Consider the following 11,031-nt stretch of genomic DNA (forward strand, 5'->3'; position numbering starts at 1 on the left):
AAAGACTGCAAAAGTACGCTGAGAGCAAATTTTCAAAACGCCTATAGGCGCTGATAGCAGTGAAAGGGTTAATTATTCCTTGAGCGAGGAGTGACTGTGTAGCACGAGTTTAGAATGATTCTTTCATACGTGAAATTTCATGCAACGGTATTTCTATGAAATTTGAAATGTGAAAGCTCCATCGCTGAAAGGTTACAGCTTCGCGAGAACAGAGAGAAATGAAAACTCGCTCTTTTTTATTAATTATCCTTCAACCTAAGAGTGACTGCGTAGCACGAGTTTAGAATGATTCTTTCATACGTGAAATTTCATACAACGGTATTTCTATGAAATTTGAAATGTGAAAGCTCCATCGCTGAAAGGTCACAGCTTCGCGAAAACAGAGCAAAGCGAAGAAAAACCGCACTAATTTGCATAACTATAAGAGAACGTTGGTAATGTTACCAAAGGATAATCAAGTGTACGTTCTAACGACCGTAAAATTTCCACAACATCTTCGCGGTTTTTCCTGTTCGAGAAGCGACCTCGCGAGCGATAAAAGGTACCGAGAAGCGAGATCGGTAAACGTTCTTGAGAGTTGCGTGCAAGAGACAGAGAGAGAGAGAACGTGTTCCGCCCTCGGTGGATCCGTCATCCGCGAGTTTACGATCGTTAATGGTCGCGTAAGGACGAATCGATATATCCTGACGAGTAGGAACATTTTGCAGACACGAAGCAAGAGACATCGTGAGACATGCAGTGGGGGCTGGCGAGCAGGATGCGGTTTTGTTCACGGGTCAAGGCACGGCAGCTGCCCTTCGCACACTTCTGCGACACCTCGATCTCTCCATGTCGACGGTGGTGTTCGTGGGACCGTTCGAGCATCACGCGAATCTACGACCTTGGCGGGAGCATGGTCTCAGGGTAAGGATTACTTTTTTTCTACCAATGCTAACATCAATGACGACGTTTGCTCGAATGATCCGGGAGACATTGAGAATGTTTCAACTGTGTCACACATCGGAGGAATCCTTCCTGTTTTCGAAATGTTTTCCTTCCTTTTTTGTTCACTCTTTCGGTGATAACGAGTTGGCGAGAATGAATTAACCTTTTCAACCGACGCGATTTTCGAATAATTTACACAGCTGCCTTCCAAGTTGTATGTACAATGACTCGGACACTCTTTGGGAGAGTATAACTTTTTTTAAATCGAACCTAACGACTTGAGCTTTTTTTTAGAAGTTGAAAGGATTAGTGTACTGGATGATGTGAGCAAAAAATTTGGAAAAAATTGCAATTTTAGGGAATCGCGAAGGAAATCTGTTCGCAACTTTTTTTACCTGAGTTTGTAATGAAAATTTAAAACATGGTGAAAATTTCATTGAAATCGGAAGAATTTTCAGATTTATTACAGTTCTAGGCCGAAAGTCGTGAAACCGTGCGGTTTTGCAGCTCGTAGCAACGTTAACCGATTTCGATGAAATTTTCAATACGCGATGAAATAAAAAAGTTGTTAAATGTGACCTTTACAATTTTCTTCGTGATTTCCACAAATTGCAATTTTTTCCACACGTCATCTAGTATGTAATCTAGTTTTCTCACGTCATATACTAATCTTTCTAACTTCTCAAAAAAAAAAAAAAAAACTCAAGTCGTTGGGTCCAATTTAAAAAAAAGTTAAACTCTTCTAAAGAGCGTCCGAATATTAGTAGTACATAGTTCCTGTACGTAAACGCGCGTATTTGGAACGTGACGATGGAAATAACGGGCAAAGAATAACAAACAGCTCGTTCCCGATACGTGCGAATAAATCCACGCTACTAAGAAAACGAGCGCGTATTCCTAATACACGGTGACGTCGCAAGCCAGAGAAATTGGTTTTCAGTGATCGTTTACCGAAGCGGGATACATATTTCGAAGACTTCTCAAAGCTCTTCGCGAGCGCGTGTCACTGGTTGCCCCGGAAGGAAGCCATTTTCTCGCTCTTTCCTTTGAAGTGGCTCGAACTTGCCAGGGCAGTCGTATAAAACTCTCTTTACGTAAATAAAACGTGATTTCTCGCTTTCGTTCGCCGTAAAGAGGACTCACTCTGCCGGGAAATATCATTGATAGCTTTTTCGAACGTGTAAAGGAACACGCGTTCGGCAAAGTTGAAGCGAAGAATGTTGAGAAGTCAATGGTACGGTTGAAGGTAAGAATCCCAGAAAATTCGAGCGTAAAATTCGTAGGAAACTGTAAAATCGTATAAAGAGAAATGACAGAAATTTTTTTGGAATAACATTGGGAATAACCGTCGCAGATAGTACGAGTGTCCGAGACCCGGGAGGGTTTCTTGGATCTGAACGATCTCGAAAGGAACCTGCTTAAAGTACGAGCCGAGGGTGTTACGCAAATGATCGGATGCTTCAGCGCTGCCAGTTGCATAACCGGGGTTTTGGCAGATGACGTCGCGACGACCCTCCTACTGCACCAGTATGGGGCACTTAGCGTCTGGGATTACACCACAGCAGGTAACTATTATAATAAGCTGGTGGAAGTCGATACACGGGTCGAAACAACCAATGATATTAAACGTGACGCAATGTTTGTCCTGCTTATCGACGAAAATATATTAGTAATACTCCGTGTAATGGTTAAATAAGTCTGCCCTGTTTGCGAGGTGACGAGGCTTAATTTATTTGATAACGAAATTACTAGTAACGAAAGTATTATATGTAACGTGAGTTAATTGTTCTAGAAAAATGGCCGCGCTGTGAGGTATTTGCCTCCTAAACGCGGTAAAAGGTCCTTCATAGGTATCCTGAAAATGAAAAAAATCTATTTACACAGGTAGCTGATTGAATATTTGGGCTATAATGTGGCATAATTTGTTGCTTCATACTTCTTAATTATTTAATGGGGCTACGCTGCTTTAAAGAAGTCAACCGCAAAATGATTGAAATAAAAAAATTATTATTTGTATTTGTATGAAAGAATTATATTTTGTACTTATTTTAAATTTAATACGATTTCAAAAAAGCATCCCTCCCTTCGCCCCATATTTTCAGTAATTTATTGATAAATGTTGTTACAAAATCATTTTTATTTATTATTCTATACCAGGGGTCGGCAAACTTTTTTTCTGGAGGGCCGGATACTAAATATTTTTTGGCTTTGTGGGCCAAGAGAGAAAATTGAGATTATTACGTGTGTATGTATGTAGGTAGTTAACTACGAATGAAAATTTTTTGACAAATCCTTTATCTGTAATACACATTTATTAATGAGAAATATGAGATTCTTTCCTTTTGGATAATATTTCATTTAACTGTAGTTGAAGCTTTGTATTTCCTATCATCAAAGTTGATTGTAAATGTTCACTTGTCAATGCTGACCTATAGCGAATCTGATATTTGGATCATAGACAACTCGCGGGCCATAAAAAAACTGATGGCGGGCCGCAGTTTGCCGACCCCTGTTCTATACCAACAGCAACGTCACAAATATATGCCGAAATTGCAGAAAATAAAAAAATAAGGGGTAAATACATGATTTCAGTGAGAGAAAATAATTTTTACCGCGTTTGAGAAGGAAATAAACCATTGTGCCTTACTCGCAGGAGAAACGCATCCTTCCGATTCTCGGGAATTTCCAGAAAAAGGGAAACCGTTTTCGTCAAACAATGAAATGGCGTATTTACGCGAACGTCCAACGGCGCGTACTTATCAACCGATCCATGGGCCTGCGACACAGATCTTTCGTTGCCCTTTGTTTAATGACTGCGAGAACCCACGATTTTCAGGAGAAGAAAGTGTGAAAATTTTCCCCTCACGGTTCTCTCCGCAGCAGAACGATGTTCAATTCGGATCGATTCGATACACCACCGTTATCGGGCCACACGAAACTCTTATCGTCGACTCACATGCATTTTTCCTCCCCTTGTCGCCTCTCTTTCTCTTTTTATCTCAGTTCCTCTGTACGGCCCTATCTTTTCAGCCCCGTACGTTCAAATCGATATGAACCCACATCTGCCCAGTGTCGGCGAGACAGCGGTGCACAAAGACGCGATTATTTTCGCCGGGCACAAGTTCATCGGCGGAGTTCAATCCCCCGGTGTGCTCGTGACCAAACGGTCCCTCTTGAAAGATAAAATTGCCACGGAGGACATGAGGGACTCTCATCACTATCACCGCGATCCGGAGCTCCGCGAGGAGAGCGGCACTGCCGGTGTCGTCGAGAGCATCAGATGCGGCCTCGCTGTACAGCTCAAGGAGAACGTCACGCCGCGAGCGATCGTCGCTCGTCAAGATAAGATTTCCAGGTATTTGCTCGTTGTTTTCTTTATTCTTACTCCAGATCGATATTCATCGGGACTGTATCCTCTCGTCGATCGTTCTTTCGTCCAAAATCGATCGATTAAACCGTATCTAACCGTTCGCGAGACAAGTACAATTCTCTCTTGCTCGATACCTTTGTCCGCGTTATCTCACGACCGTTTTCGAGCGTAGAAAAACACGTGGTAAGCTCGTGACGGGAAAGCTCCAGCTACCGTCCGATACCATAGGAATATTTATGACGAGGAACGAAAGGGGAACGTCTCGAATGCCAGACCCCCTGCAGCTAAGTTTGTCCGAAATCGATCGGACGCTTCTTCTCCAATTACCAAGTCGCGATGGAAATAACTCGTCTTCCTTGTTACACAATACTGTATCCAGTTGAGTGAAACCACGTGGTAGTAATAGCCATCGCGTCCTTGAATAATTAAACGCGAAATGGCCTTGGATTGATTTTGGACTTAAAGGACGCGCGATCGCCGAAAATGTTCGAAAGATCATCTCAGAGATCGACGGTATCTACAACTCGAAGTTACTCGCAAAACGTGATCCATCGTTTCCTGTTTCCTCCATCTCTTTCTTTCCCTCTCTCTCTAGGCAAGTGCTGGCTCACGTACGCACGATTCCGGAACTGATTCTGCTCGGCAGCGGCTCGCAGAATGTTAAAAGGTTGCCGATCTTTTCGTTCGTGGTGCGTCATCCGCGAGGCACGTTTCTCCATCACAACTTCGTGTGCGCGGTGCTGAACGACGTGTTCGGTATACAGGCTCGCGGTGGATGCGCTTGCGCCGGTCGTTATGCTCATGACCTGATGGGAATCGACCAGGAACTCGCCAAGGAGTACCAGAAAGCTCTGGTGGAAGGGTAAGAAATTCGAAACTTCTCGCTTTAACGCTGGGTTCGACGCATATAGAATTTCACGGGGAGAAGTGGAGAAACACATTTCTCTCCTATCGCTTATTATTGAGATTTTCTTTATTTTCGGTAGAATACAAAGTCTGCCTGTGACTCGGTGAGACTTTAATAATCCAATAGAGTTTAAGACGTCCGATAATCCTCCTAATGCCATCCACGAGTAGGCAACGACTCAATACGTGGCACTAGGAGGAATTATACTTCTCGACACTTATGACTGTTAGAAATTTTATATAAATTGTAGCGACCTTCCTAGGATCTGCCACCAGAGGGACGGAGTAACTACGAGTTCTCGCTAGTCCTCGTAAGGGCTCCTGTTTGTATATATACAACTTCTGACCTGAATCCTTCCAGTCCCTCCTGCAACTTAAGAAGGCCAAGGCCGCAACACCTTCCAAGACTTTTCAAGACTAAAAGAAAAAATTTGTCCTTCCAGTCTCTCCCGCGTCTAAGGCACAGGCCTCCTAAAGAGCCTTACCGACGAATCCACTAGGAGACTCAGGATAAATCGCCCCAACACTTTCCCGCCAATCCTCTCTATCTCTTTCCTCCATCCCTTCGAAATATATAATATCACAGTTTCATTTATAAGTTGTTTCTTAAAGAAAATCTGCGGTCAATTTGACGTAGAGATAGGTATATAAGAAATATCCGTGTAAACCTAGCGTTAATATCAGAAATCGTTACACACGGGATCTTACAATATCGATGCCCTAACCTAAGTTACGTTATCGTTACAGAGAGCGGAACATCGAGAACGAGGAGACGAACGCGGAAGGTTTGAGGCCAGGTTTCGCCAAACTCTCTTTCCCCTATTTCATGTCCGAGGCAGAGGTCGCGTTCGTTTTGGAAGCATTGAAAATGGTTGCCACGGAAGGTTGGAAATTGCTACCGCAATACGTGCTGAACCCGGATACAGGTGAATGGCGGCACCACACGAACAGCGTGTTCAAAGAGCGAAAGTGGCTCAGCTCGATCAGATACACGGATGGGAAGATGAACGCTTCCGAGAGACGTGTATCCGGCTCGGGTGTTCTTCCGCAGAACTACGGCGATTGTCTGCAAACGGCACGGAACATCTTCAACCGTGCTAGAAAAATGGCGCTGAGGTATCCGCTCCAGATAGATCGTAGCTACAACTTTGTGTCTGAACGTCTCGAATCGCTACGGTGGTTCATGCTGCCGAGCGAGGCGCAGGATCTTCTGCTGGGTAACTCGCAGAACGTGAAGCAAGACGTGCCTTTCAATCCGATGTTGTCGTGGAGCAAACATGGCCATCACACGCCTACAACCACGCAAGACAGTCTGGTGAATTGTCTAGCCTTGGCTAATAGCATCCGTCGACTGAACAGCGACATTCCTCGAACGGGAAACACTCCGATCTCGTCCAATTCACCCAGACATCGAAGTCTTCCTGTATTGAGCACCGTGAGGAAAACATTGCTGAACGCTGTCGAGTTTCAGACATCTACCACGAGTCCGAGCAGCAGCTTCGAGGAGGAACACGCGTCTGCCGCGACCGATAAAGATAGAAACAACCACTCGACGGGTCAGAGGTCACCTGCTACTTGCCCCAGCTCACCGATGCCTGTGAGATTCGCCGTTGGCGAGGCGGTCACGCCTTCGGTCCTCGGCACGATGTCTCACACGGGCAACAGGCCAATTAAAGAGCAAAGAGATCTTATGGACGCTGCCAACGCTGGTCGTGCCAGGTGCAACTCGCTCGGCAGCACCAGCGGAGGAGGGAACGATTCAGGGAACAGGAACGTGGCATCTTCGTCGTCTTCGCCCGTCCCTCCCCTACCTCTCAGCCCTCAAACGTTGACCAGCTTGGGTTTGAGTACGAACAACGGCAACTCCTCCAAGCACAAGCGCCATCATTGCAGCTGCAGCAGCCAGACAGACTTGAACTCTCTGGAGCTCGACAACGGCAGCCCGAGTCACTCTATCTTGTCCTTGAACTGTCACAACGCGGCCTCGCCCCCGTCTTCTTACTCCTCCGTCAGCGATTACACGGAGAAGTTCGTAGGCGGGGGTAGATCGTCGCCTGTTTCCGTGAACTGTCAGAGGTCCGAGGACGATTTGAGCGCGTACGTGAAAGAGGTGACTAAAGAGTTGGCCACGGAGATCAAGTCGGAGATTCGCGAGGTGATCTCCAAGGTGAAAAAAAAACACTTGCGAGAATACTCCGCAACATCATTCGCGCAACCTAAGCGCCATCAGTCAGCTGTCCGTGGAGGACAAACAGATGAGACACGATTCGTTCACCGCGAGCGACATAGCGGAGTACTTGATGGAATTTTCCAAGGAGATGGCCAGCGAGGTGAAGTCCGAGATCAGATGCATGGTGAACGCCGTGGACGGACTGCACAGACACTCCCCCGATGCATCGGCCTCCGACGTTTCCTCGAGCGGCTGCGGCTCTCCAGACAGAGGACGCATCGTGCAGTCCTCGTCGTCGCCAAGAATGTCGGGCGCCAGACGTAGCGGACCGATCGAGATCTCCGGCAAGGTCGGCGAGCTCACGCAACAGGAGAGCAAAATGTCCAGCGAGTGTTCGTCCGACGAAACGGTGATATACGTGATGAAACCGCCGGAGAACGAGCAGCTGGTGCGCAACCAGTCGAAAACCGACGACGAGGAAGTGGTACCCGACCTGGACGACGATTTGAACGACGACGATACTCACGAGCGCGGCGGATTGGAGATCGGTGACGCGCGTAAAGTTCTCCCGAAGATCTACTCCGCGGTGAACTCGGTCAGCTCTCAAGACAGCGGTATCAATCTGTCTTTCCACGAGAGCGACAAGTCTCTAGACTCGGTAGACTTGAAACGCAGCAGCAGCGCCGAGTCGAACTCGGCGAACAGCTACGGTCGCAAGGCGAGAGCAACCTCGATGACCGCTTTGTCCAACAAATCCGGCTGCAAGCAACAAGTCCGTCAGAACGACGACTTCTCCGAGGACGAAGAGTGTTCCAGCGATCTGAAGGAGGAAGAGGACGGCGACCAAGCGACGAGCTTCGAGTCTAAAGACGGCAAACCGGAAGTGCCTCGACCTCAATGGCACTGTCCTCCTAAGAACATCTGGAAACCAGCTGTGGAAGCTATGCAAGAGTTCGACATGATTCGGGACAACGACAGAGTGCTCGTCTGTCTCTCGACCACCGGCAAAGATTCTCTATCGTTGCTACACACGTTGCACCAATATCGTTTCTACGTTCGATCGAAGGGCGTGGACTTCGAGATCGGCGCGGCCACCGTGGACGCGAACAGATTCGATCCCCTCGAGCTGATGAGCTACTTGAAAGCCCTGGACGTTCCTTACTTCTACGAGGAGCAGAGCAACGAGTTGCCTAAATGCAACAGCGGCGAGAGCCAGCTTGAAGTGGCGGCTGTGGACGCGAGCGGAGCGTGCAGCTTTTGCAATCGAACGACCAGGGCGCAATTATACGCGATCGCCAAGCGACACAATTACAACGTTCTGGCGCTCGGCCAGCATCTCGACGATTTGACAGAGGGTTTCCTCGTCTCGGTGTTTCACGGCGGCAGGCTGAAAACCATGAAGGCCCACTACTACATACGCCGTCAAGATCTCAGGGTCGTGCGACCGTTCGTGTACGTTAGGGAAAAGGCGCTGAGGCAGTTTGCCGAGAGCAAGAAGCTGTTGGCTTCGCGGGAAACCGGGTCAAGTGACCTTCCCGAGGTAAGCCCCGCCCGTTTATTTATATCGTTAATTGTGTACCCCGTTGTACACCAGCGCGGCACCTCTTTAATTAGACGCAATCGATAATTCTCACGCATTTCCCCCGATCGCCTCGCTCTTGACCCGTTTCACTTACACCGGCGTCCCTTTTCTTCTTTGTTGCAGAAACAAAAACAGAGCAAAGAATTGATGCTGCAACAGGAACGCAGCTATCCGCGTCTCTATTGGTCCTTGAGGACTGCTCTGAGACCGTTGATCGACGCTTACGGAAATCAAATGGACCTAGACTTGGTATCTCCGCCTGGAAACAATTTAGGGAGCAGTTCCGCGCTGCCGATCGGTGCAGCTGGTAACAGCGGTACCAGCGTGAACAGCCAGCAAAAGAGACATCGAAGAGTGAAGACGAGTTCAGTGTCGTCGTCGTCAACGAGCCAGTGTCACTCGCAGGTGCACGAGGACAACGACGACACCGACGAGGAACCGGTCCTCTGAGGGAGACCCATCGCGAGATGGGATTACAGTCGTTCTTCGATCTCATCCTCGCATCATCGTCGAAAATTTCCCTCATCCGTGTCCTCTGTTGTCAGGAGAAGACGACAACGTTTCGCTGCTGTCATGGCAGCAGCGAACAATCGTGACCCTGACGGAGAGTGAGATTGTTAATCTTGTGTCATCGATCGTGAGATGGATTCCGACGAATTGATCGATGATGAGTTTATTCGGTACACAGTTCAGTGAAGACGTATTTGGTCTGCTGGACCTGTTCAGAGTAGCGAACCTCTCTTTCGCGAAGGTTTGCTCTAATTGTAGTGGCCACGTTGTTCGTTGCTGAACGGAGGATATATCACGTGGGGCTTGTCGGAAGGATCATCCTACGGTGGTCTTTCTTATTTAGGATCAACACGAACACGTGTTTACGGTGCTCTCCTTTAGAAGATACCGTAAACTGGGACATTTTTCATTTTCGCGTCACGAACGTTATCTTTTCTTTTTTTTTTTTTTTTTTTTTTCTTTCTTTCTATTATTTAGTCAAGGAGATGGAACGTCGATGCACGATGGTAGGATACTCGCAACGGACGCAACGACGGATTTCTCCTGTCTTTAAAGAGACCCACCGGGTGTCGAAAGTTCGGAAGACCAATTGTGCGACGTCGTTGCGACTCTTCGTCCGATATCTAAATGCTTCTCACGAGCTACTTAAACGAAACGTTGTGCGTGGTTAAATGTTACTTACCTAAGGACACTTAGCGTTTAATAGCGATGAACATGTTGAGACTTCGGTTGTACTTTTCGAGTACGGAGCACGTGAATGAGAAACGGTGGTAGTTTCATCGATGGGACTCCGATATGTTTAGCCTGTTGAATCGTGGACTGTTCAATTTTCGTTGGTATTTGAGAGGAATTTGATGGAGAAAAAGGACACGAGTATTTCGACGTTTGAAGCAAATTTGTATGAGGGAAATTGGACTGTCTTTTTGTTTTGTTTAGAGAGGTAAGAGTAACGGTAACGGGAGAGAAAGTGAACGTGCCGATTCGACGACCCGAAATTTTGGACTCGACACGAGTGAAACGAGTATGTACAGTTGAATGGTACCGGGGGAATTTTCTAAGGGTGACAAGTGATTTTTTGAGAAGCGCCAAAACCTCGACTGCTCAAGGGACCGCGGAGCGCAGTGTACGAAGGACACTTGATTTTTTATATATAATTGTGATTTGATAAAAGAAGAAAAATGATGAAAAAAAAAAAACGAAAAAAAGAAAAAGAAAAATATAAGAAACAACAGCAACGGTGCCTCGTGTCTCGAGTCGGCGACGATCCCGAAAGTGGTTAGTTGCTTAAGATAACCCGAAATTTTTGTAAAATCTGCCACGATCGCGCGCCGGGCAAACCGAGACTGAACGAGAGCCTCCACTTTTCGAGCATTTTTTGATGATCGAACGTGATTCTTCGCACGAAGTCTTTCAATAGGAGAGAGAAAACGAGAAGGGATAGGAAATGTGGGTGCAGGGGATTTTTGTTATCGTTTCGAATCGATAGGACGTTCATTTTTTTGCGGTCAAGAGAAATGTCGCCCTTGACGATTCGACAACGCGTATTACAGACATAGCGAAAACCAAAAA

At 46.8% G+C, this 11,031-nt stretch overlaps 1 protein-coding gene across 1 annotated transcript in view; it reads left to right on the plus strand.

Annotated features, from left to right (window-relative positions):
• The window catches only part of LOC108572807, a 78,610-nt gene extending 69,162 nt beyond the window's left edge, over nt 1-9,448 (plus strand). Inside the window, 7 exon segments of the mRNA XM_017935115.1 lie at nt 708-903; nt 2,279-2,489; nt 3,955-4,279; nt 4,890-5,156; nt 5,948-7,378; nt 7,380-8,910; nt 9,076-9,448. Of these exon segments, the coding sequence (XP_017790604.1) occupies nt 708-903; nt 2,279-2,489; nt 3,955-4,279; nt 4,890-5,156; nt 5,948-7,378; nt 7,380-8,910; nt 9,076-9,402 (4,288 nt within the window). The 3' untranslated portion in view covers nt 9,403-9,448.
• Nucleotides 9,449-11,031: the final 1,583 nt, after the last annotated feature.

This window comes from Habropoda laboriosa, unplaced genomic scaffold (genome assembly GCF_001263275.1).
Source record: "Habropoda laboriosa isolate 0110345459 unplaced genomic scaffold, ASM126327v1 scaffold22, whole genome shotgun sequence".
Lineage (NCBI taxonomy): Eukaryota > Metazoa > Arthropoda > Insecta > Hymenoptera > Apidae > Habropoda > Habropoda laboriosa.